At 38.9% G+C, this 23,954-nt stretch overlaps 2 protein-coding genes across 7 annotated transcripts in view; both read right to left on the reverse strand.

Annotated features, from left to right (window-relative positions):
- Nucleotides 1-1,579: 1,579 nt before the first annotated feature.
- On the reverse strand, nt 1,580-11,953 carry scrn2 (secernin 2). Its single transcript, XM_067417170.1, has 9 exons — nt 11,818-11,953; nt 10,301-10,463; nt 9,931-10,112; nt 8,124-8,323; nt 6,617-6,832; nt 5,735-5,900; nt 4,360-4,528; nt 2,070-2,232; nt 1,580-1,991 (listed from the first exon to the last, which is right to left on the reverse strand). Exons 2-8 carry the CDS (start codon nt 10,460-10,462, stop codon nt 2,080-2,082), a joined length of 1,248 nt encoding a protein of 415 aa, XP_067273271.1. The 5' UTR covers nt 10,463; nt 11,818-11,953; the 3' UTR covers nt 1,580-1,991; nt 2,070-2,079.
- A 7,622-nt stretch (nt 11,954-19,575) lies between these two features.
- suco (SUN domain containing ossification factor) overlaps nt 19,576-23,954 on the reverse strand; it is a 57,132-nt gene continuing 52,753 nt past the window's right edge. For 5 of the 6 annotated variants that reach the window (XM_067417175.1, XM_067417174.1, XM_067417172.1 and 2 more), the window contains one exon: nt 19,576-22,228. In XM_067417175.1, the coding sequence (XP_067273276.1) occupies nt 21,731-22,228 (498 nt within the window). In that variant the 3' untranslated portion in view covers nt 19,576-21,730. The remainder of the gene's footprint in view (nt 22,229-23,954) is intronic. The other variant, XM_067417176.1, reaches the window with a different exon arrangement.

Consider the following 23,954-nt stretch of genomic DNA (forward strand, 5'->3'; position numbering starts at 1 on the left):
CGCTGCCCTGTGAGGCCATTCCCAAAGCCACCTACTGGATTACTGTGACTGAGTTGGAGAAGACACTACAATTAAAAACTGAAGGTGTCTGTTCAATATAATGAGTGAGTCACCGTGTGAGTATCACAGCACTGAGCACTGACTGCAGGAGTGAGATAAATGAGCTGATGAGCTCTCATGATGAGAGCTGAGGTAATCGCGACTACACTCGCGGCATACATTCACAACGCGAGTTCAATCTGGAGCGTTTCAGTTCATGCCTTTGCAAGCTTAACTTTCATAGAAATTAATTTGAGAAGTTAAAAGACTTAAATTGCTCACCATAGCTCCGTTTAAATGAGTGCCTGCAGCTGCCAGCTGTGCTGTGAGTGTGATCTCCATCCCCCATGCACGGAAATGGCTCCCTCTGCTGGCTGTAGTCTTTAGCCTTTGGCCAAACATTCCTCCTATGATGCAAATATCGTCAATTTGCATCATAGGAGGAATTTTTCCAGAAATAAAATGCATTAATCTCTTGTATCAGGGGGGAAAGCACAATCATTTGAATATACTTCAGGTTTCTACTGATACAAAGCCATATGCTAATCACTGAAGTAACCCTTTAATTACCTGAAGTGAGAAATTGTTTCACAGCTTTTTTTAAACTAGTTTTAGGCCTGTATAGTACTTGGGCCTATTGTGAATACATTTGGTAATGGTGACTACGGAGTACACACGTGTTTGTGATGGACGTGGTAGTTTTTGCTGTGATGTGCATGTGTAATGCTTTCTTATATAAAAACAAAGATTAGATGATTTGAAATTAACTCAATATTGAGTCTGTTAGTTTGCTTTTGGCTATAAGGAATCTGTTGGCTAATGAAGGGCCCTACATATTCACTTTTGCCCAGGCATAGGCAAAAGTGAAATTCTACCAATGCTGTCGCAAAGATGGCCAAGGTAGTTCATTTATGGTTCACGTGACACAATCTCAATCTTTTTATTTTATTTCATTTTCATTCTCGTCAGCACTTCGCCAAGGTAATATTACATAAACATGTCATGATGATACAACTATTGATTAATGGCTGATTCTTAGATGGGACTTGTTTTCCCTTTTTGCTTATATTATAACAAAGAATCACTGTCCCAACTACTATCATTATCACAGCAAACATTTTAGAGTGACCGTTTAAGAAGAAAAGAGATGTCACTGCAAGAGGGAAGTTATTTTGATTAAAGATTACAAGGGTAAGTGAGAAAATTGCAATTACAAGTGAATGAAAAAAAAAAAAGACGTGTGAATAGTTCAATAATTCCCAGCTGCCTCGAAAGAGCAAATCCTTTTAGGGAAGTAATTGGTTTGGAAAAGCTCCATCATTACCGCATTCACCCTCAGAAGATCCTGATATGATTATTGTTTGATTGGTGTCGGTTTCCACTTGAACACGAGTTAAAAACGCTGAAAAGATTCAGCCGGTTATGTTAGTTACTCTTTTATAAAACCATAATGATTTAGGATGCACACTAACAGCTTTTAGTATGCAAAAACAGCTGTCCTCTCCAAAAACCTCTTCAGTAAAAATAAAGACGCCAGACGTTTTGAATCATTGATGTTTTATTGTGTTTCTCCTCAGAGGGTCAGTCTGGTAGCTGAGCCCGTCTCTTACAGGAATGAGAAGTATTTCACTAACATCTCTTCTCTCATACATCTACCCACAGCACATACACACTGTAGTAATCTATCACAAACCGGTTAATGTGATGCATATATGACCGCCCTGTGCGACAATTACACATGATTATGGTGATCCACTCACATGAACATCTAGTGTTTTTTGTTTTTTAATTTTTTAAGTTACAGTTAGTGTGGCATGGACGTCACAATTAGTTTGGCATGGCGTCAGGGGAACTAGGAGAGCAGGATTTGAGCAGGCAGGAACCTGTGCACTCTGGACTGTCTCTCTTTCTCCAGGCAGATCAGCAAGCACTAGTGACATTCACAACGACAACTGCAAAACAGCCACAAGTTACAGGCAATATCAGACAGAGGAAGACTCTGGTCAGATGCGTGACAATTTTCCGTTTACCTGCTCTGTCTCACTGGTAGAATTTGATCTCCGCATCCACGCAGTCGAAGAACAGATCCCCGAGCTCCTGGCCCTGTATCTCCCCCCTAAGCATGGCCTCGATTTCCTCAAGACACTGAGACTCAAGGTATCTCATAGTCTCGTGTAGAGAGACTCCAGCATCCTGACACAGACACAAACACACACACACACGTTAGGTTTTTTTTTTTTTAATTGTGGGGACATACCATAGGTCTAATGGATTTTACACTGTACAAACGGTACATTATATCCCCCTCCACTGCCACTGCCCCTAAACCTACCAATCACAGGAAACATTCAAGTAGTTTTATATCATTTTGTAGACTTTTCATATACATAATGTTTTGTATATCATACAAACTGTATATTCTAACCTACCCATCACAGAAACATTTGCATTTTTATATTTAAAAAAACAAAAACTTTACTATGATTTATTAGCTGTTTTCCTTGTGGGACCCAGCCAAATCTCCCCACAATTTCTAAAATGTCAGGTTTTACATCTTTGTGGGGACACTTGGTCTTGTGCAATTTATTTATGTGATCAAAGCTGAATTTATTATCATTACTCCAGCCTTCAGTGTCACTAATCATTCTTATGAGGATTTGATGCTCAACAAACATTTATGATTATTATCAGTGTTTAAAAGTTTTGCTGCTCATGGTGCTACTTAATTTTTGTGGAAACCACCATACCATTCAAACATTTGTGGGGGGGAAAAAAAGAGAAATTATTACTTTTATTTATCAGACATGCAATCAATTGATCACAAGTGATATTTTTAATATTACAAAAGATAATTAAGAGTTATTTAGATAAGTTATTTAATAAATGCAAATAATTGCTGTCCATTGAATTTTCTATTCATCAAAGATTCCTGAAAAATAAAATGTAGGCTTATCATGGTTTACACAACATTTTTAAGCAGCACAACAATTAACAGCACACAATTTTTTTGATAATAATCATAAATGTTTCTTGATTATAAAGTCCTTATATCAGAATGATTAGTGAAGGATCATGTGAAATTTAAGTCTGGTGTAATGATGACAAATTCAGCTTTCAGTTTCCCGTGACTTTAAGGCTGCATTTACACTTCAGGTTTTGATGCACAATTCCGATTTGGTGACTATATCCGATTTTTTTGACGACCCGCTTACTTCATCTTTTCAAAAGCGACCAGTATCCGATATTTGCATTTACACTGTACACTGGCAAAACAGCCCAAGACATTCTTAATGGGTGAAAGGAAGTAAAACAGCGCGATATGCAATGGACGCAGACAAAATGATTGCACAATGTTTTGCTGTCTGCACTGTTCCACACTTCTTTAAAGTCGGCAAAACATTTCTCTCTTAAGGTGGAGAAAAAGAGGAAAGCCCTTGACGGGGTTGCCAGGTTTTCACAACAAAACCTGCCCAATTGCAACTCAAAACTGTGTTAAAGTAGCCCAATTTCGCATGAAAACCGCAGACTTGGCAACACTGGATCGCAGTTTGTGTCCACCTGAGTTGACGTCATTCGCCTCCGTCCTTTTTTCAATGACGCACGACTCGCATTTACTGGGGAATATCCGATTTGACCGCTTACATGGTAGACGCAAATGCACGCATCCGAATCATATCGGATTTACTACCACATATGAGTGAGGCCTGAATCCGATCTGAGGATATCAGAATTCAAGCGTTTTTTTACTGCTTACACGTTTACATGTCAGATCCGATCTGTGCCACATGAGAGGAAAAAATCGGAATTGGGTCAATTGAACTATGCAGTGTAAATGGGGCCTAAGAGGCACGCTATCAACCGAGTTTAGACAAAGCTGTTTTTAGCATGGCTGCTAACTTGCCCGCCCCCGCACAGGTAACGCTGGTTCGAATCCAGCTCGGAGCGGGTCGACTAGGATCAGTGAGACCCAGTAACCCAGGGGACAAAAATACATTTTATTAAAAGTGCATAATCTACGCCCATGATTTTGAAGTATATGGGTAACCAAACAGTTAATGGGCCCCATTGTCTTCCATAGTATGTAAAAAAAATACTATGGAAGTCTGTCTCAACTGTTCAGTTACTGACATTTTTCTAAATACCTTCTTTTGTGTTCAGAAGAAGAAAAAGTCATACAGGTTTGGAACAAATCGAGGGTAAAGTAAATTATGACGTTTTTGGGTGAACTGTCCCTTTAAATGTTCAAAAGCACACAAAAAAACTTAACCCTTAACAAAAATGCATTTTAGCAAGACATTTTTCTTTCTTTCTGAGACTTACAGGACTGGTCAGTGCCGTCTGGTGGGCTTTGTACAGCTCGTGTTTCCGGTCTACCTGGTGCTGGAATCGAGGTTGTGTCCTAACAGGATCGTCTGGGCCGTACTGCGGAGACATCACCATGCTGACAGGCCTTATGCTCTCCGAGAAGATAAAAGGCTTGAATACAGACCTGCAAGAGAAGGATCAAAGTGTGATGCGTCCACTAGAGGTCTTCACACGCCCACTAGGATCCGAAAACCTGAGATCTGACCCAAGCCTCGGACAAGGGGTCAGATAATTATAGAAGCACGTTTCCACCACTAAATAAACAAATAAAAAGAGTAATTGCGACTTTTTTTCTCACAATTGCGAGTTGTAAAGTCACAATTCTGAGGAAAAAAAGTCCGAATTCTGAGATTTTATTTTTTTATTTAGTGGCGGAGGCGGAAGTGCTTTTACCAAATGGACCCGAAAAAACTAATTAACTGAAAGACGCCAACTTTCCACTATTCGTTTTGGCCATTTAAAGGAACACTCCTCCGTTTTTAGAAATAGGGTTTATTCAACTTCTTTCCTATATTTAGATATGTGGGCTAATGCATTTTTGTCTGAGTGCATGCATTGTTTTAGTTTGGCAGGGTCGCCGCTAGCTTAGCTTAGCATAATGAATGAAATCCTATGTTGCCAGCTAGCATATCCAATGTAAAAGTGATTTAAAAAAAATAAAAAAAACACCCACCTAATTACTTACTGTGGCCTGGGTTTTCACAACGAGTACATATAGCGATGCAGATTAAGACTAGGCGATTTCCTAGGCAGATATTGACTTGGCACTATATTATGGGGAAGCCCAGACAAAGCACTGCTACTTGGGCGCAGAGATATCCCACAACAAATTGCGATCGCTCAACAGCCGGAGGACATGAGGATGAGAGCCGTGATATCTCTGCTTTGCCTGGGCTTCCCCATAATATTGTCCCAAGTCAATATCTGCCTAGGAAATCGCTTAGTCTTAATCTGCATCGCTATTTGTACTCCTTGTGAATACGCAGGCCACAAAAAGTAATTAGGTGGGTGTTTTTTTTTTCCGTTTTTTTTTTATCATGCTAGTTGGCAACATAGGATTTCATTCATTATGCTAAGCTAAGCTAGCAGCGACCCTGCCAAACTAAAGCAATGCATGCACAGAGACAAAAATGCATTAGCCCACATATCTAAATGTAGGAAATAAATTGAATAAGCCCTATTTCAAAAACGGTGGCGTGTTCCTTTAACAATATTTTACGTCCGGTTTGGGTAAGAAGTGTTTTAGGTCAAATCAGGTTAGGCACAGAGAAAAAAAAAACTAGCGTCCACCCTGAGAATATACGGTTGAGTTGATCTTTCGAGGTCACACCTGGAGGGGTCAGGTGTGGCAGTGAGGAAGTGAACGCAGGGCACTTCTGGGTTGCGCGGGAGGATGGACACCATGCTGCCTGTGGTCCGGAAGCCCTCAGAGTCCATACAGATCCCACTGGCCTTGTCCCTCAGGATGCTCATCATCACCTCTGCCGTCACCGAGCCTGTGGAGAGCAACATGGGTCAGGACAGGAGGAAAGTATGTGACACAGGTTAGCAATTTCAAAGACCCTCAGCTCAGGCGTTTTAAAAACAGCATATGGTCGTATGCCTCCATAAGGCGTACACTACTGTTCAAAAGTTTGGGGTCAAGGAGATTTATCTAGGTTTTTGCAAGAAGTCTCTTCTGCTCAGCAAGGCTGTAATTTACTTGATCAAAATACAGTGAAAATAGTAATATTGTAATATAGCATTACAATTTTAAATGACCGTTTTCTATTTTAAATATATATTCGGTGTCTCATAATCCTTCAGAAATCATTCTAATAATTTTCATTATTCATGAAAAATGTATTATTATCAGAATTAGAATCAGAATATTTCTTATTACTTCAGGATTATTTGATGAATAAAACATTTACAAAATGTAACATTAACGAAAGTAACTATGTATGTCTACTGTCACTTTTTATCAATTGAATGCATACATGCTAAAAAAAAAAAAAAAACTTGCTAATCTTAGTGTAGATAAGATGATGGATGTACAGATGATGATGGAAATACAGTGACTGTAAATTCAGTGTACAAACAGTAGATGGCGGTATTCAACACATGTACAAACTTTTCAAAATAACAAAACGACACTTGAACAACATTCAGGTTTTCTGTTGTAAACGTCACCCCACTCCTCAGTCATGATGCCAGGGGAAAGCAACCCTACCGTTGTGCTGCTGGAGCAGGGCTGTGCCGCCCATGTACCGTTGCTTGGCCATTTCCATCCTGGCGGGGGGGTTGTCAGGGCTGAAGACAGAAGTGAAGCTGAACTCCCCCTCACCGCTCCACCAGCCCTGATCCTGGGCCACACCGCGCAGCTCCGGATGCTCCGCTGAGATCTCTGTGCCTATCGTCAACTGGTTAGAGATGTTCTTGACGCCCTCTGAAAAATTAATAACCTTGAGTTCATTTTTAGAGACGGATTATTTAGATATAAGACTGTTGTATCAATACTTAAGATTTATCATCCTGATAAAGTTACTGTACATATATATATATATATCAAATTATAAAAAGAGAGGGGTGCAAAAGTCTAAGGAAATATATAATATAGCCCTAAATACATAATTTGAGATTTTGAAAAAGTTAAAACAAAGGAACATTACTAATCAAATATATTAGTACATTTATAAAAATAAAAATGACTTTATCACATTAAACTTGTCGCATATGTTATACAGATATTTAACAATATTTAAATCAACTGCCCTAATTTTTATTATATATATATATACAGGTCTTCTCAAAAAATTAGCATATTGTGATAAAGTTCATTATTTTCCATAATGTAATGATAAAAATTAAACTTTCATATATTTTAGATTCATTGCACACCAACTGAAATATTTCAGGTCTTTTATTGTTTTAATACTGATGATTTTGGCGTACATGGATCCATCATGCCTTGTTACCACTGTGCAGGCTGGTGGTGGTGGTGTAATGCTGTGGGGGATGTTTTCTTGGCACACTTTAGGCCCCTTAGTGCCAATTGGGCATTGTTTAAATGCCACGGCCTACCTGAGCATTTTTTCTGACCATGTCCATCCCTTTATGACCATCATGTACCCATCAACTGATGGCTACTTCCAGCAGGATAATGCACCATGTCACAAAGCTCGAATCATTTCAAATTTGTTTCTTGAACATGACAGAGCTCTTTCTTGAACATCTTCACTGCACTAAAATGGCCCCCACAGTCACCAGATCGCAACCCGAAGAGCATCTTTGGGATGTGGTAGAACGGGAGCTCCGTGCCCTGGATGTGCATCCCACAAATCTCCATCAACTGCAAGATGCTATCCTATCAATATGGGCCAACATTTCTAAAGAATGCTTTTAGCACATTGTTGAATCAATGCCACGTAGAATTAAGGCAGTTCTGAAGGCGAAAGGGGGTCAAACACAGTATTAGTATGGTGTTCCTAATAATTCTTTAGTTGAGTTGAGCTCAAATCCTTACACTTGCCCTTCTAACACGTTACAAAATGACAAAATGTTGACTTGCTGCCTAAAATATACCACAGATATGCAGATGTAACTTTTTCCCAGAATAAAACATAAATATTCTTTATTTTTGGATCTTTTCAAACAGATCCAGAGAAAAACACATTGTTAAAAAAATGTCAACCTGTGAAAACACACACAACTGACCATTAATCATCTCTCTCCCTCACCTGTGACTTTCTGTGCAGCCCACAGTTTCCCAGCAGTCTCTAGCACCCAGGCTTCTAATCTGTCCACTAGCAAGAAGGTGTTGTGGTAACTAAAGGGTTCTGCAGTTTCCCTACAGGCTCCGCCCTGACCGTACTGCTCCAGAAGACCTGTGATCACATTCAGAGCGGCCCATGCACTGTCCCCACGCTCCAGACCCAGCCTGAACACACAACATACATACATATTGTTACACTAAATATTCCTAGTGAAATAAATATTGCATAAAAAAGAGATACCAAATACAATTCTGCTAAGCAATGTTCTATTTATTAAGACCAAGTATAAATTTCATCATGTTTTTTTAATGCATTTACATATTCCAAAATAATAACTAAAGGCAGTAACAGTTTTAACAATATATATTGTTTGTGAACTAAAGTTCAGCTTTTCTTTTTAATAATAACTTATTTTCAGCATTCATCAAGCTTGTACACACTGGGCAAAGACACAAATATGTAGCTTTAATTTCACCACGCTAACTGCTCACTAAAACGTGTTTTCAGCCCATTTCAAGTTTGATTTTGACGTGATGTAAAGCAGTGATATCTAAATGGCCGAGTTGTTTACTCATTTTTTTAATTAGTCTTTCCATTAACGCCATCATTGTCTTCATTCAGGTCGATTCGAGAATGTCCACGAAAACAAGAGACGAGATTTATCGCAAACACCAATCCTTTCCATAGTCATAATCATAATCATAGTCCTCCTCTCATGTTACTTTCCCCCATTCATTTTGAATGACCCCCCACTAAACCCACTACACACACTAGGGTGTCTGTTTTAAAGGTGCAGTGTAGTATGAAGCCCTAAATGGACAAACTTCTCTACTAATACCGCGATACTAAACCGGTACTGAAATTTTAAAAATATGATCCTTTGAGCCCTGTTGAGCGGAATCGTAAACACCCCTGACTGGACATTGTTCTCATCAAATATGTCTGTGATTGGCTACTACGATCAGCGCTTCACAAACATGTTGTCAAAATACATCAATGACGCTTTTCATAGAGCGCTTGCACAGATACGCACAGAGCGTTTGAATGCAGGTGTCTATCAGCCTACCGGTCCGCTGGTTGCTTGTGCTTTCAAACGTTCCTGCTGTCAAAACTCTTTAAAACACTTCCATGTGCTTTCAAACGCTCCTTTGTGTTGATCGTTGTCGCCAATCACAGGCACACCTGATGCGCGCGAGCACAATGGCCAGTCAGAGGTGTTTGCAATTACAGCTCAACAGCGCTCAAAGCTTCACGTTTTAAAATGTTTAGTACCAATTTGGTATCGCGGTCAGTACTTTTGACAACAGTATTCTCTACATTTTTGTCCTGTGTCGGCCACCATAGCTTCTCTATGTGCTACGAAAGGGAGGGGTGAGCTGTGGGTGATTACGATTCACAACCTCACCGCTAAAATTTACACACTGCACCTTTAAGTTAATGGGATCAGAGAAGGCGCGCCTCCCGCTGTAACTTCACCTGCAGGGGTTGCTGTTGGACAGTGTTACTTTACAAAGACAAGCGACTTTTAACACATTGTTATGCACATTTTGTAATATTTGCCTTGTTTCATTTTTGTAATATTGATTATTTTCTCATCCAAATTTTGAGGAGACACTGCCCCCCTTGCCTCCTTGGAGGAAACTCCCCTGATACATACATACATGTAACAATTTTTATGATCCATGAAGTCTAAGAATATAACTATTATTATCCTAATTAAAAATGTTGTACATTTTAAGGCTATAAAACTGTAAGATTGTTTTGGGCTCACCGAACCAGGTCCATTCCCAGCAGAGCTTCTTCTGGATTCACAGGCTCCTTGGTCCAGACTGCCTCGTTCCCAATACACACCCCGTGTTCATTAGCCCCCATCTCAGCCCCCCAGAGCCAGGACGGTCTGCTCAGCACAACTGCATGAGTGTGATCCACTTGAGGGATGGAAATGTATGTGCACTATATAGAAAAGAAAATCACATCACATGTAAATCATCTATTGTTTGGCCATAACTTGAGGTTTTGTTGCACCTAATTGGAGGAAAATGTCAGCAAATATGGAACTCCAAATACTGAAATATTCACAAAGGTTTTAAACCATATATTATGTATTTGATGAAATGTATTAACTTGAAAAGTCAATTCACCTCCACCGTAGAGCCAGGAGTGTGTGAGGAGGCAGGGTAATACACCACTTCCTGCACCTCATCTCTCGGTCGGTCAGAGTTCTTACCAAATATCACACAATCTTCTTTTGAACCCGGAGGCAGAGATACAAAACAGTCACATGACAGAGGTGGTTCAGCCATCCTATATCAAGTCAATACACAAGAATCAATGCAATAGATCAGGTTTAAATGACAACAACCTATATGCAATGGAAAGATTAACAGGATGGAAATATGACTTCTTAGTTTTGGCATAATAATATATTTAGTATTGTAATCATTTAAAATGCAGTAAATCGTTTTTCATTCAAATGAAAAGCATACAAACTTTAATAAATACCTCAGTCATTACAAGTGTCTATTTCAGTAAATGGCAATAATTTTTCTATAAGCGTAGGAACTTGATACACGTTGTCACTGAAAAGCATGTCCTCCAGAGTGACACCATATCCTGATTTTAAATTGGGCAATTCCACTGACAAGTTTAATTAGTTGAAGGACCCTATTCAAGGAGATTTTGTCTCAGAATTTTTCAAATATTTAACTTTTTGTACTTCACACTTCATAACATTATGTATATTTTCTCTGTGGTGTTTAATATTTTTTATTTAAATGTACTGCTTATTTGTCAACTAGTCATAACCAGCTTTGGCTTATATATATATATATATATATATATATATATATATATATATATATATATATATATATATATATATATTAAATTATATATATATATATATATATATATATATAATTTAAATATTCAAACACAAGGATAAACCGTTTCAATAATGGAAAAATAATTTATTACAAACATTTAATTTAGGATAAATTATTTCCATCGGTACCATCCATGTTGAGTTTGATTGCTAAGTCTAGTGGTCAAGGGTCATTTCAGTGGGTTCTTCTAGCACTGCGCATTTAAGAAACTGAGCAATTGTGGTTGGATAATACTATAATATATAGTAATATAGTTGTAGTAGTACTTCTACTAATAATACATGTATGCAATACATATAGCCAAATAATCAAAGTAGTAAAAATACTATTGGATAAACTGACATTTCTACATGAGCAATGATTTTTTCTAATGTATAAATGTAAAGCTGTGCTATCTCGCGGGCTGGCTCCTGCAGCAGCAGCGAAACGTCCTGCACTGATAGAGGAGTGCTGAGGATTACTGTAGTGCTTAACGTTATCGCCTGACCTCTATTTCAGCGATTCTTCAGCTCCGATCTTCAGTTGCACAACAGAGTCACACTGCTTTTTAAACACTCATAAGAGAAGAAATGCAATGTTTCATAGGAGATGATTTTAATATCTGACAGACAATTAATGGCCTGTGTGTCTGATAATGGATCATCTATATGAATATCTAAGTCATGCATCAAAATTAACGCGTGACATTCACATGCATGCTTTAATTGCGTTTTAGTAGTGCAGTTCTAATAGTCTAGGACACGGTCGAGAGTATTTGATGAAGTTATTATTACCTTAATAAGCTCCAGATCGGTCAGCGAGCCTGTGAGAGGCAAGGCTGAGACGGATCAACCTGCTGCAGCACACACTTCAAAATAAAAGTCGCGTTCAACGCATCGACTCGTACTTTGATGCGCTTGATCCGTGAGAGGCAGGTGTCGGTACACGATCCGTTCCACCTGCACGATCCGTTCTACGCATGCGTAGTAGACTCTTTAGAAAATGCGCATGCGCAAATGAAAATACTGTTTTGCAACGATTTACGACACTGCACGATCTGTTCCACGCATGCGCAAATTTATACCACGAGACTTTCATTCACTCACAGCAAAAGAAAAGAGAAGCGTCTGGCTGCAGACTATGGGCGATTTTTTTTTTATGTTTATTATTATTGTTGCTAATTACAAAGTATGACTATGGGAGAGTGGAGCATGTATGAGTATGAGATCGGTGGGAGGGTTTGGGGTCAAATCATTGAAAATCATTGGCCAGAGGTTACCATCTTGTCATCATGTGCCTTGGAGATATCTTCTGATTGGCTGATTGGACTGCTGTCAAGTTTAATACCACTGCCCCCCTTCTTACGCAAATCATCCACTCAGCAACAACTCGGCAACAAAGTAAGCCTATTTCCAGAGGTGAGTAACTTTTTATTTTTGCACAAACTGTTTAAATATTATAACTAACTTCACGACTAACAAAGAAATCTAATAAATAATAAAGTGATAAGGCCTAGATGACACTGACAACAGAGGTTACATTGATTACATGATTTTATAAAGTTGTGAAGGAATGACAGTAGCATGTAATCATTTCTGACAGGATTTGGTGTCAGAGAAGGGTTTCTGACAGAAATTTGTTTTTTTTTAAAGTAATTGGTCACCTTATTTCAAATTGCATACATGATTTTTATAAAGTTGTGAAGAAATTACAGTAGAATATAATATTTTCTGACAGGATTTGGTGTCAGAGAAGGGTTTCTGACAGAAATTTGTTTTTTTTAAAAGTAATTGTTCACCTTATTTCATATTGCATACATGATTTTTATAAAGTTGTGAAGAAATGACAGTAGCATGTAATATTTTCTGACAGGATTTGGTGTCAGAGAAGGGTTTCTGACAGAAAAAAATATTTTTTCTTATAGAATGAAAATGGAGTTCAGAGGAAAAACAGAGAAGTTTGCCCTTTACGATGCCGTTCAGCGATATTTGGTTTACGGGCTAGTGGATGCGGCGTTGAAGAAGAAGGTCTCACGCATGGCTAAAAATTTTGCTATAAGAGGTAAGTGAGTGGAGACGGGTAGCAGCAGCTAGGAGTAATGGGTGGAATAGTAATTTTAGGAATATCTATTTTAAGGTCAGTCCAAAATGAAATAGAAAAAGGGCAATACAAAAAATAAATGCTTAATATCTTCAAGTGATGTGTTACAAAAAGTGCATTCATTTTGTAAAAACATTGTCTATCACAGAAAGTCATTATTTTTCTCTTTAACAGTATGCCCTCTGCATCTGTACTGGTGCCATGTTTCACTTTTTGGATGTAAGTTGTAGTTCATGTAATGTATGTATCCAAGAATGTTAAAAAACAAACAATGCAAGACTCCAATTTTACATGTATATTACAGACTGACATACCATCTATTCGGAAGTGGTGGTGTCTCCAGATCCTGGAGAAATTTTCGATCGCAAGGTAGGACACATTTCAAGCACTAAAACATTGCTTGCAATGTCTGCTTTACAATTGTGCTGCATTAACAGAACCATACTTTTAAATAGGCATGGGCAGAACTTAGGGCAGCGCTTTGCCTTCTGGACAGAGGAGGCAGAACAACTGATGGCAGGCACCCTACCACCGATTTACAGGCTTTATCGACCCCAAATAGTCAAGGTATGGCCAAACTAACCAGACAACCATTTCCACGTATGCATTCTATATAGGTCTCCAAAAATTAGAATATTTTGGAAAAGTGTGTGAATTACTGAATTAAATGTAAAACTTGAAACGGATACATTATATAGATGTATACAACATATGCTACATCATGTGATATATTCAAAAATAGAAGATCGTAACAAACAGTCAAATGGATTTATAATTTAATTAAATTACTGATTTAATAACCAAATATAACCTGTAATACAACACGAACCCCGCCTCAGATCTGTTATTCAGAATGTGTGGACGCACTTCCAAGAACAACGTGCTGAAGCGTCACCTCAACCCAATTAATTCAAAACGATTTATTAAAATATTGTTTTCATTAATGTTATGTAATGTGACAGTCCCAATCATAGTTATTATTAGTCGTGCGTTGCTGTTTGAACTGCAGCGGATGCGCTGAATTAACACCGGTAAGTTAGGCAAGGCAAGGCACTGAATCTCTTTGTTAGCGCATTATTTAACTCAACAAAAAGCTTCCTATATGAGATTAATCAGATTTATATAAAGTTAACAAAATTTTACAAATTATATCTGCACAAAATTTTGCGAATGCACAAGTGAACTTGAATTGAGTTGCTGATATTCATATTCAGAATAGGCCTTTTTCACAGAACGTTGACAGGCACTTCCGGTTCAGCGCTGTTGTGTTAAACGACTTCTGGCGAAATGGATTCAGCTGCGGTACTGTTTACAACATCGCTGAAGAATCTACCGGCATTTACATCAGCGGATGTTTTTCGACTCGTGGAGCTTCATTCAATCTCTCAACACTCAAGACTGAACAAAGGATACAAGTTCTTTCACGATGCAAGCTGTGAGATACGTGAAATGATACAACCTGACTGATATACAATTTTATATGTATATTTATCTGTCCTTTGATTCAAAACAAATTATATGAATTAATATGATTCAAAACTTATTGATTTTAATTAAATTACTATTATTTAATAGTACTTTAAAATAATTTTCAGGAATGCATAAAAATACCTGGAAGAGGAGTGACTGCTCTAGATCTGCTCCAGCTGTTAGCTCAGGAACTATGTTGTCGTCTTGTGTGTCATCAGAGGAAAGGACAGGCAAAGTGTCGGATCGTGTTCTTTCTCTTCTGTAAACCGACTGTCGTGAAGTTTCTCCCCAGTTGTTCCAAATAAATCGGGACGGACCCTTTTTTGAGGCACCTACGTCCAGTAGCGGCAGTGTAATCTACGTCGGTGAAGTGTCGGCTACAAACAAATGTGCTACCTCGAAGGATCGTAAACGTCGGGCCTTCTACACGTCGAATAGCATACACCCACTTCTTTCTCAGATCGCCGTCGCTTGGAAAAGCATGAAAGCTTAAATATGGCTGTCGCTGCTTGTTATTTGTGCAATGAGGGACGCTACAGTGACACTTCGATCTTGCTTCAGCCATTGTTGTTTACGCCGGAAGTCGCTTTACACAACAGCGCTGAACCTGAAGTGCATGTCAACGTTCTGTGAAAAGGCCTATGGGAGACGCGTACACGCGCTCGTCCTGGAACGCTCTTAACACGGCACCTTAACCCAATGACTTTACAACCATTTATTAAAATAGTGTTCTCATTTCTGGTATATAATATGATCGTCCCAATCATAGTTATTATGCATTGCTCTGTATGCGCTAAAGCCGAAGCACTGAATGAAAACCGGTAGCCATCACTGACTGAAGCCACTTGCTAGTGCGTTTTATTTCACTAAGAGAAACGCATCCTTTATGATTCATCACATATATAATGTTACAAAATAAATGTAATATTTCAAATACTTCAGCACAATCTGATGCGAATGCACAAGTGAACTTGAACTAAGTTACATGCTCGAGTCAGAATGCGTGACTCATGTTGTGCATGTGCTCTTCCTGGATCAACGCAATGAAACACACGGCAAATAAACCCAAATAATTAACAATCACAATGTTTTATTACACTAGTGTTCTCATTAATGTTGTGTTAATAGTCATTATTAGCTGTGCATTGCTGTTGGAGCTGAAGCTGATCACCACCATGCTTTAACTACCGCCTCTAACGTTAATTATTAACCAAATGCATCCTTATGAGATAAATCAGCTATAGATAGGCCTGCACAATATAAACACAATATTACAACTTACATTTGCACAAAACAAAAGGCTTCGAATGCACATGCAAACTTGCGGTCATGATGAAGGAGTAACTCCAGCTGTAAAATGGTCCCAAATAGAACTCGGGCACGCTCGCTTCATTTTTCCTCCCGTTTCGCGGTTGAGCAGCACGCACGCGCATTACCCTGCTTAATCGATGATCGATAAGTCTTATCGATCAAATGTCTTATCGACAATTAATCGATCATCGATTAATCGTTGACATCCCTAATGTACACCAATAATGCGCTTTTTTCCAATGATCAGAGTAAGGAGTTAATCGCAGTAAAATGTTTACAGGACTGGAGCAAACCTCTTCACTCCTACATGCAGTTTTTATTTTCGTATTATTTACACATAGCCCAATGCAGAACACAAATGATGAACTAATATACTGTCCACTGTTTTAATTTACGGACGCTAAATAATAAATAGGTTCTTATGGACGTATTTTGTTATTCTGTGCTGTGATGAAGACAGAAATATTATGTCGGTGACTGTAACAGTTTTATACACTACTGTCACGTTATCTGAGCTGTATCTGGATAAAGGCAGACTGCTGCCGATTAATTGACAGTGAGTCGTGTTGACAGAGTTCAGGGAAAACGTCCTAATTTCTGTAATTAAATTTTTGTTTATTTTTGGTTGTATGTGCTATTCTAATTTTGTGAGATACTGAATTTGGGGTTTTCTTTAGATATAAGCTGTAGTAATCAAAATGAACATGTATAATAGAAATATTTCGCATAGTGTCTAATGAATTTACATATTGTATGAGATTCACGTTGTAAATTTGAATTATTGAAACTTCCACAATATTCAAATTTTGTGAGACCTACCTGTATTTACTTTGTGCATGTTATGGTTTATTTGAGCTAGCAGATGCTTTTGTCTAAAGTGGCTTACAAATAAAAACAGTACAAAGGTTCGCAATTAATAGCCTAATGAAAATACAATATAAAACCATAAAAAAACATAACTAATAATAACTATTTAATTTATTCTGAAAATATGTCTTAAGGCCCCTTTTGAAAGACCCAAAACATCTTATGTTGTATTAATGGTATTTTACTTTGTCATAGGAGGAACAAGTAGAAGTGGAGGAGCTGCCCCTCACATTGAAACATATGTACCAGGCAGAATACATTGTGAGGAACAGTGTTGGGCTTTTCACTGGCCAGGTGCAAGAACCAAAATACATGTCCATGGATCATGATGAACGAAGGAAAGCATGGAGGGAGCTGGAGTTGATGAACTGTGATGCCATGGAGCCTTTTACGTTTATTTTTGAAAACCTCCAGGACATGGAAACATTCATGATAATTTGCAAAGACACCCTCAACCTGAGAGTAAATGCTGGAGTTGGGGTGCACAGTCACCCATATACATTTTGTTAGTGTGGGTGTATCTGGGTGACTGTGCACCCCACACTCTGCATGAGAGGGACAGTGTGTGTGTGTGGGAGACAGAGGGAGAGAGGTGTGTGTGTGTGTGTGTGTGTGTGTGTGTGTGTGTGTGTGTGTGTGTGTGTGTGTGTGTGTGTGTGTGTGTGTGTGTGTGTGTGTGTGTGTGTGTGTGTGTGTGTGAATTTGTACTCATAAATAAAACTTCTGTGTGAACAAATGCTTCTTTCAAGTCATTTACACATAGCAGTCAACATCAAACATTGAAAATAATTTTACACAAGTCATTATAGAAGTATTATTGGCATTATGCAAGAGCTGCATTGGTCTGCCATTGTCTGTGATGTTTGTTTGCTGTAATATTTACCAGTAAAGAGGTTATAGCTACTTAATTAATTCATAAAACAACATTATTATTGTTTTCTTTTTAATTTAGTTTCTATTAAATTTCCCACAAATTCTGAGTTGTGTAGGCAATATTGTTAGTATTTGTATTACACTGAGACGTCTTTAACTCTACAGTACAGTGATATATTTCTCAAGTAAAACCGAACTTTCTCTGGAGATGACGGACATGCGTTTATGTCCTCGTATGAGATGGAAACACACGACTGTCAAGCGCAATTCTTTGTAGGCCTATGCGTTTGAGGTAAACTGCGGGTCAGCGCCATTCATACCCCCACACACAGGAGTCAGGACACGTAGCATAAATAGTTTTTTTTTTTTTGCTGTTTAATATTCACATAAACTAGTCTATATCAACAGATGCGATATGTCCCTTGTCTTCTGTAAACAACATTGAAGGGATTATTTTCCTCATTTAGATTACATAGATAGCCTATATAGACCCATACTAATACAAAATTACTCAATTTAAAGGTTAACTATTAGCAGATATTAATTTTAAAAAACGGCACAAACCGTCTTTGACAATACTAACGTACTGACCTCAGACCAAAACACGGCAAGTTTAGTAAGTTAAGCCTAATAACGTTACCAGCAATGAATCGCAAAGTAAGGAGGAAACTGATCATACGTTCATGTAACGACTCACGTCCTTTGCTATTTATTTTGTGTTACATTTAAAAGCATCAAAACAGACCTGCTGTTAAATGTAACACAAATATGACGCAAATTGTGCCGCCTTGCCGTCAAGTGTTTCATTTGTACCGATAGTGTAGGAAAACCGTGACGTTTTCTACTACGTAATTATGCGCATGCGTAGAACGGATCGTGCAGGTGGAACGGATCGTGTACCGACAGCAGGGATGAGTGACCAAGCTGCTACTGTAGACACTTCAAAATAAAAGTCACCTGACGCCACTGACCCGATACAAATGTAAATATTAACCAGATATATTGCAAAAGCGGAGTGTTTTGACGAAAACACTAAGAGCAAATAATCCATAATAAATAACTAAAATTCCAGCTGAACAGAACCTTTATACACACATATTTTATAGTATTCTATAAAAATATATTACAACTACTACAAACCAAGAGTTATCATGTTCTTTGGTATCTGATTTTTTTATTTATTTAATTAAAATATAAAAAAAAATATTAGTCCTTTTCCTGGCCGCTTTATGGATCTCTTAGGAAATGTGGATGCAAATATGCACATACAGCAAATCAAGGCCTGGGGTCTGTTGCACAAAGCTATAAGGGATTAAGCCGGGATATCTTGGTGATCCTGGCTCAATTTATCCACCAATATAGTAATTTTTTGTTATTGTTCTTGGTGTGAGTGTGCCTTCAGGGTACGTTTACACGACAGCGATGTACTAAATTTTGCATACAGTTGAGAAGATCACCAAGATATCCCACCTTAATCCCTTCCTAGTTTTGTGCAATAGGCCCACCGTTTCACAGACAGGGCTTAGTTAAAACCAGGATGAAGGCAATGTAGCTTTTACAAACATGTCTTATAAAAGAAAAGAAAAAATCATCTTGAGACAAAACATCTTGAGACAAAACTATGGCAATGAGGTGTATATATATATATATATATATATATATATATATATATATATATATATATATATATATATATATATATATATATATATATATATATAAATAAATGTCAGGGCAAGTTGCTTTTAGTTAAAACCGCTCAAACATGTATTCTAGTCTGAAACTAGGCTTAAGCCTTGTCTGTGAAACCACCAGGGGCATGGGGGGGCATCTCCTAATACAAGGGCTAATTCTGTCACTGAGCCACTGTTTTATGGCTGTTCTATAGTGTGACAGATGAATTAACACCGTAATAAAACCAAACACACTGATAAAGACAAAAAGGGTTTTATTTATAAATTCACAGTTTCTAATGGCACTACACTTCTGTAGTTACAATTGGAAATCAAAATCAAATACTGTGCAGTTCGTTCTCACAGACTATGAGATTTCATTTGGGCGCCACCTAGCGGACGTTTAAATAAATTAGCCACTAGAGGGCGCCATACTTAGGAAAGCCTGTGTTGAAAAAGCACTTCTTGCACAAGGTGTGGTGTAGAAAAACAAAGGCATGTGGAGTTCTCCAAAAGTGCACAGGAGAGACACACGCTGCGGTCTTGTCTCTACTCACTGGAGTACTGGAACGATTCAGCTCCAAATACTCCTCCACATACACACTGGTTGAGAAAACATCCATACATAAACACAAAATCCACAAGCATATATCAATTAGCATTCAAGGTGAAAAGTAGTAAAACATTTTAAAGTGGAACGTGTCATGGAAATCACACAGAGATGGTCCATTGTTGTGCGCCATCCCAATCTTTCCCTTTTTTTGAAATTGTGATGCAAATTCACATTTTTCCTAAACCCCACAGTTTGATAAAAGGTTAATAATGGGATCTTCTGCATGAGTTACAATCTTAGACACCACATAAAGCCCACAAGTCTGACAGAGAAACTCCACTGGGATGTCAAATGGTCTCTTAGGTGCATTAAAACAACTATGGAAGCAGCAAACACGCGCGCGCACACACACACATACATACATAAAAAGTGTGTTAAGAGGGACATGGAGTGTGCAAGTAGAGAGGATGCAGAACACATACATATAATCTTTACATGTACATGACAGGTAGGACAGACCAGAAGGTTGCTTTGCTGGACATGCATAATATTTGCGCAAATACTAGAGCTTGTGCATTCTGATGATTTCACCTGGAATCCAGTAACTCAAAGTTTATCCGAACAGATCCAGCAAGGAAGAGTGAATCACAGCCAGATGTGTCAAACTGAAGCAGTCGATCGGATGTCCATTGAAAATGATGTACGACATCTCCATGATCATGCTGAGCATTAGAATGGATATATCTGATGCTTCATTTGATTTAAGAATGGATTTGAATGGTAAATAAATTAATATCAAATTAAGTTTCCCAAAAAAAGGGCAGTGTGCGCATATCCTGGAGAACAGGAAGTTGTTGTCCGTACCACTTGTGTATGTAATATATCTTGGAGGTTGAAGGGGGAACTGCATCTCATGTCACATGACCGTGATCTCATAGAGCCTGGGTCACATTTAAATAAATAAATACATAAATAATTACCACTAAAAATAACTGGATGTCCCCTACAAACTCCCCGTGTACATGTATATATAAAGTGTGTAAACAAAACAAAAAAAAGTAAAATAATGTCTGCATGTGTCTTATGAAGGCTCTACTGAACATGAGGAAAATGAACTGTAAACATACTTGACAAAGCTGGAGACTGAGCATGAGACGTCGTATGAATGTGTGTGAGTGTGAGTGAGAGTGTGTGAGTTTGAGTGTGTTCAGGCCCAGCCTGAACTTGTTGGTCACACTAGATGGTGAGAGAAACAAGCCTTAATTTGGCTGTAAAAGAAGACATGAATTAAAACAGAATTAACAAGGACTGGATCTGTTCTTCATTCAGCTCTGTTCACTGGATTGAAGCCCTGTGCTACGTGACATCACTGGTCCCATAAACTAACCACAGACAACGACTGCTGCAGAGTGAAGCACAATCACATGTACAAGATTTTCATTTCGAACAAAGGAAGGAAAGGACAGTGAGTGAGAGCGTTAAACGTACAGTGAGAGAGGAAATGGAAATCTCAAGGTCATGTTAGTGTAGAGAAAGATGTTGAATGATGCAGGGCTGCCAGCATCAACAGTTCCCATGATCGCGGTGATGCAGCGCCACATCTACATGAGACAGGAGAACATCAAATCAGGACGCATTCATACTTGCAAATGTTTATCAGTCATAATATTCCCAAGAAGAATTTAAGAAAAGTAGGAAAAAAAACTTAAAGGGAATAATGAAAAATCCCGAATGGATAAAAAAGGCACATAACCAAAGTTCTGTGAACCAGGATGTAGTGAATATGGTGTCAGGATCACCATTGACAATAAAATCTCAAAACGACAGAGATGGAATAAGAAAAAGAAAGATGTGAAACACTCAAACTCGTCCCGTTACAGCTGTCCTTCCAAATGTGGAAACGCCCAGGTCCGCCTTTCCCTTCATAAGTTCCTCCAGCGTTGGCATGACCGTCACAGGAAGGGGCGCGTGCAGCATCTCCCTCACACACTGGCCCTCCGGCTGCTGCTCTGCGTTCTTGGACCGCCGTCGTTTCAGAGACCTCTTCTCCATCTTGCTCATGGCTGGAGGGAGGGTCAGCGGAGGCTCCCTGTCACAGAGGACGGGCTCGTGTCCGTTTATCGAGGGGGCGGTGCCGGAAGATTCTTCCGACAGCGTAGAAGCAGAACTCTCTGAGCTTCTCTCTGACACACAATCCCTGGATGAGCAGGTGGACGTGTAGCCGTTGCACATTGACGGCAGAAAGTGAAGAGATGATTCGTCGTTGCACCTGGGGCCGCCGTTAACGGCTGTCACTGACGGGGCGGAGGCCCGGAGAGTCTCCACTCGCTCCCCTCCTTTTGTCTTGCAGCGTTTCTTCTGAAAGACACAAAAATAGAGAGATGATTTAAAGTCTAAATGATGCATTTAGAGAGGTATTTGAACACCTAAAGCCACTGTAACCGTCTTTGTGCTGAGTGAGTTTGAACACGGGTGAACACTTCAACAGACACTAAGAAGAGAAATCAAGAAATGACAGCACAATAATGCAATCACTATGACAATTTGATGATACACATGAGCGGCAAAGAACACAAAGGATCATTTGTAGAGAAGTAAAAGGGATAATTCACCCAAAAATGAAAACTATCCCATAATTTACTCATCCTCAAGACATCCTAGGTGTATATGACAAGTCTCCTTTCAGACGAATACAATCAAATCGATGGGTTTTTTGTAAGACAAATATCCATATTTAACATGTTATAAAATGGAAAATTCGGACCCCCTTCGGACCGGACACTCAACTTACAAAGAAAGTTTAGCGCTGCATTCACTTGGGGCATAGGCGTTAACGCTTGATGGAGGGCGTGGCTGAAACTTATAAAATGGAAAATTCGGACCGCCTTCGGACCGGACACTCAACTTACAAAGAAAGTTTAGCGCTGCATTCACTTGGGGCATAGGCGTTAACGCTTGATGGAGGGCGTGGCTGAAACTTTGTGCTGATGCGACTGTCAGTGACAACAGCCAATCACACGTCTGCTCTAGGGTTGCATAAACACAATTGGCTAGCATCTGCTCTAGGGTATTTGTATAGGGCGATCTGATTGGATGACGCCTGTTTTGGCGCTTGAAAAGTGAAGCGACGCAACAAAACCCACAATTCAGTTCAACGCATGACGTCACCCATTTAAAGTAAATAAGAAGCATTAAGGCAGACACCCCGTGTGAATGCAGAGTTACACCTCTTGCAGTTTAATACACTTATGCTACGTCCGGTGTCGTCGCGCCAGTTATGCTTTCTTTGTTGAAAATGGAAGGCGGTCTGCCGGAAGCTAGATATTTTACTTTAAAGGTCCCATTTTTTGTGTTTTTGAAGCTTTGATTGTGTTTACAGTGTGCAATATAACATTTCACACTTTCAATAGTTCCATTTTTCATGTGTTAAAAAAAAGAGATTTTCACAGATTTTACTTATCTGTACACCGCTCTTTTCCCTGTCCTAAAAACGGCTTGATGATTTCCTTGTTCTATGAAGTCCCTCCTTCAGAAATATGTAATGAGTTCTGATTGGGCCAGTGCTTCCTGTGTTGTGATTGGACAGCAGCTTAGCGCACGTTGCCCGGAAAGGCCCCACCTCTTACCATAACAGGGAGATGCAGGTGCTCAATGTGCGCTCTTCTCCACGTGGGAGAGCAACAAGACCACGCCCCCTATTTTGCGTATTCTTGTGGGCGGAGGGTTAGTCAACAAACGGTTCTAGTGACGTCATTACAGAAGGAAGTGCAGGGATGTAGTCGAAACCGGCCGTATTTATGCTCTAACAGCAACATTACACAATAACTAAAGTTTAAAAGATGGGATCACGAAGAACAGGACCTTTTAACGTGTTAAATATTTATATTTTTCTTACTAAAACCCATTGGCCTTTATTAACCACAAGAGCCGTGTGGATTGCTTTTATAATGGATGGATGCAATTCTTTTGATCTTAAAATTTTGGGCTGCCATTTACTGCCATGATAATGCTTCAAAGAGCCAGGAATTGTTTTTTTAATACAACTGCAATTGTATCTGCCTGAAAGAAGAATGTCATATACACT

The sequence above is a fragment of the Pseudorasbora parva genome, chromosome 15 (genome assembly GCF_024679245.1).
Source record: "Pseudorasbora parva isolate DD20220531a chromosome 15, ASM2467924v1, whole genome shotgun sequence".
Lineage (NCBI taxonomy): Eukaryota > Metazoa > Chordata > Actinopteri > Cypriniformes > Gobionidae > Pseudorasbora > Pseudorasbora parva.

Coding starts and splice junctions, on each gene's coding strand:
- scrn2 (XM_067417170.1), bottom strand. CDS start 10,462: ATGGCTGAACCACCTCTGTCATGTGACTGTTTTGTATCTCTGCCTCCG. Junction 10,113..10,300: donor CTCCTGGCTCTACGGTGGAG/GTGAATTGACTT, acceptor TTTTCTATATAG/TGCACATACATTTCCATCCC. Junction 6,833..8,123: donor GGCTGCACAGAAAGTCACAG/GTGAGGGAGAGA, acceptor TTAATTTTTCAG/AGGGCGTCAAGAACATCTCT.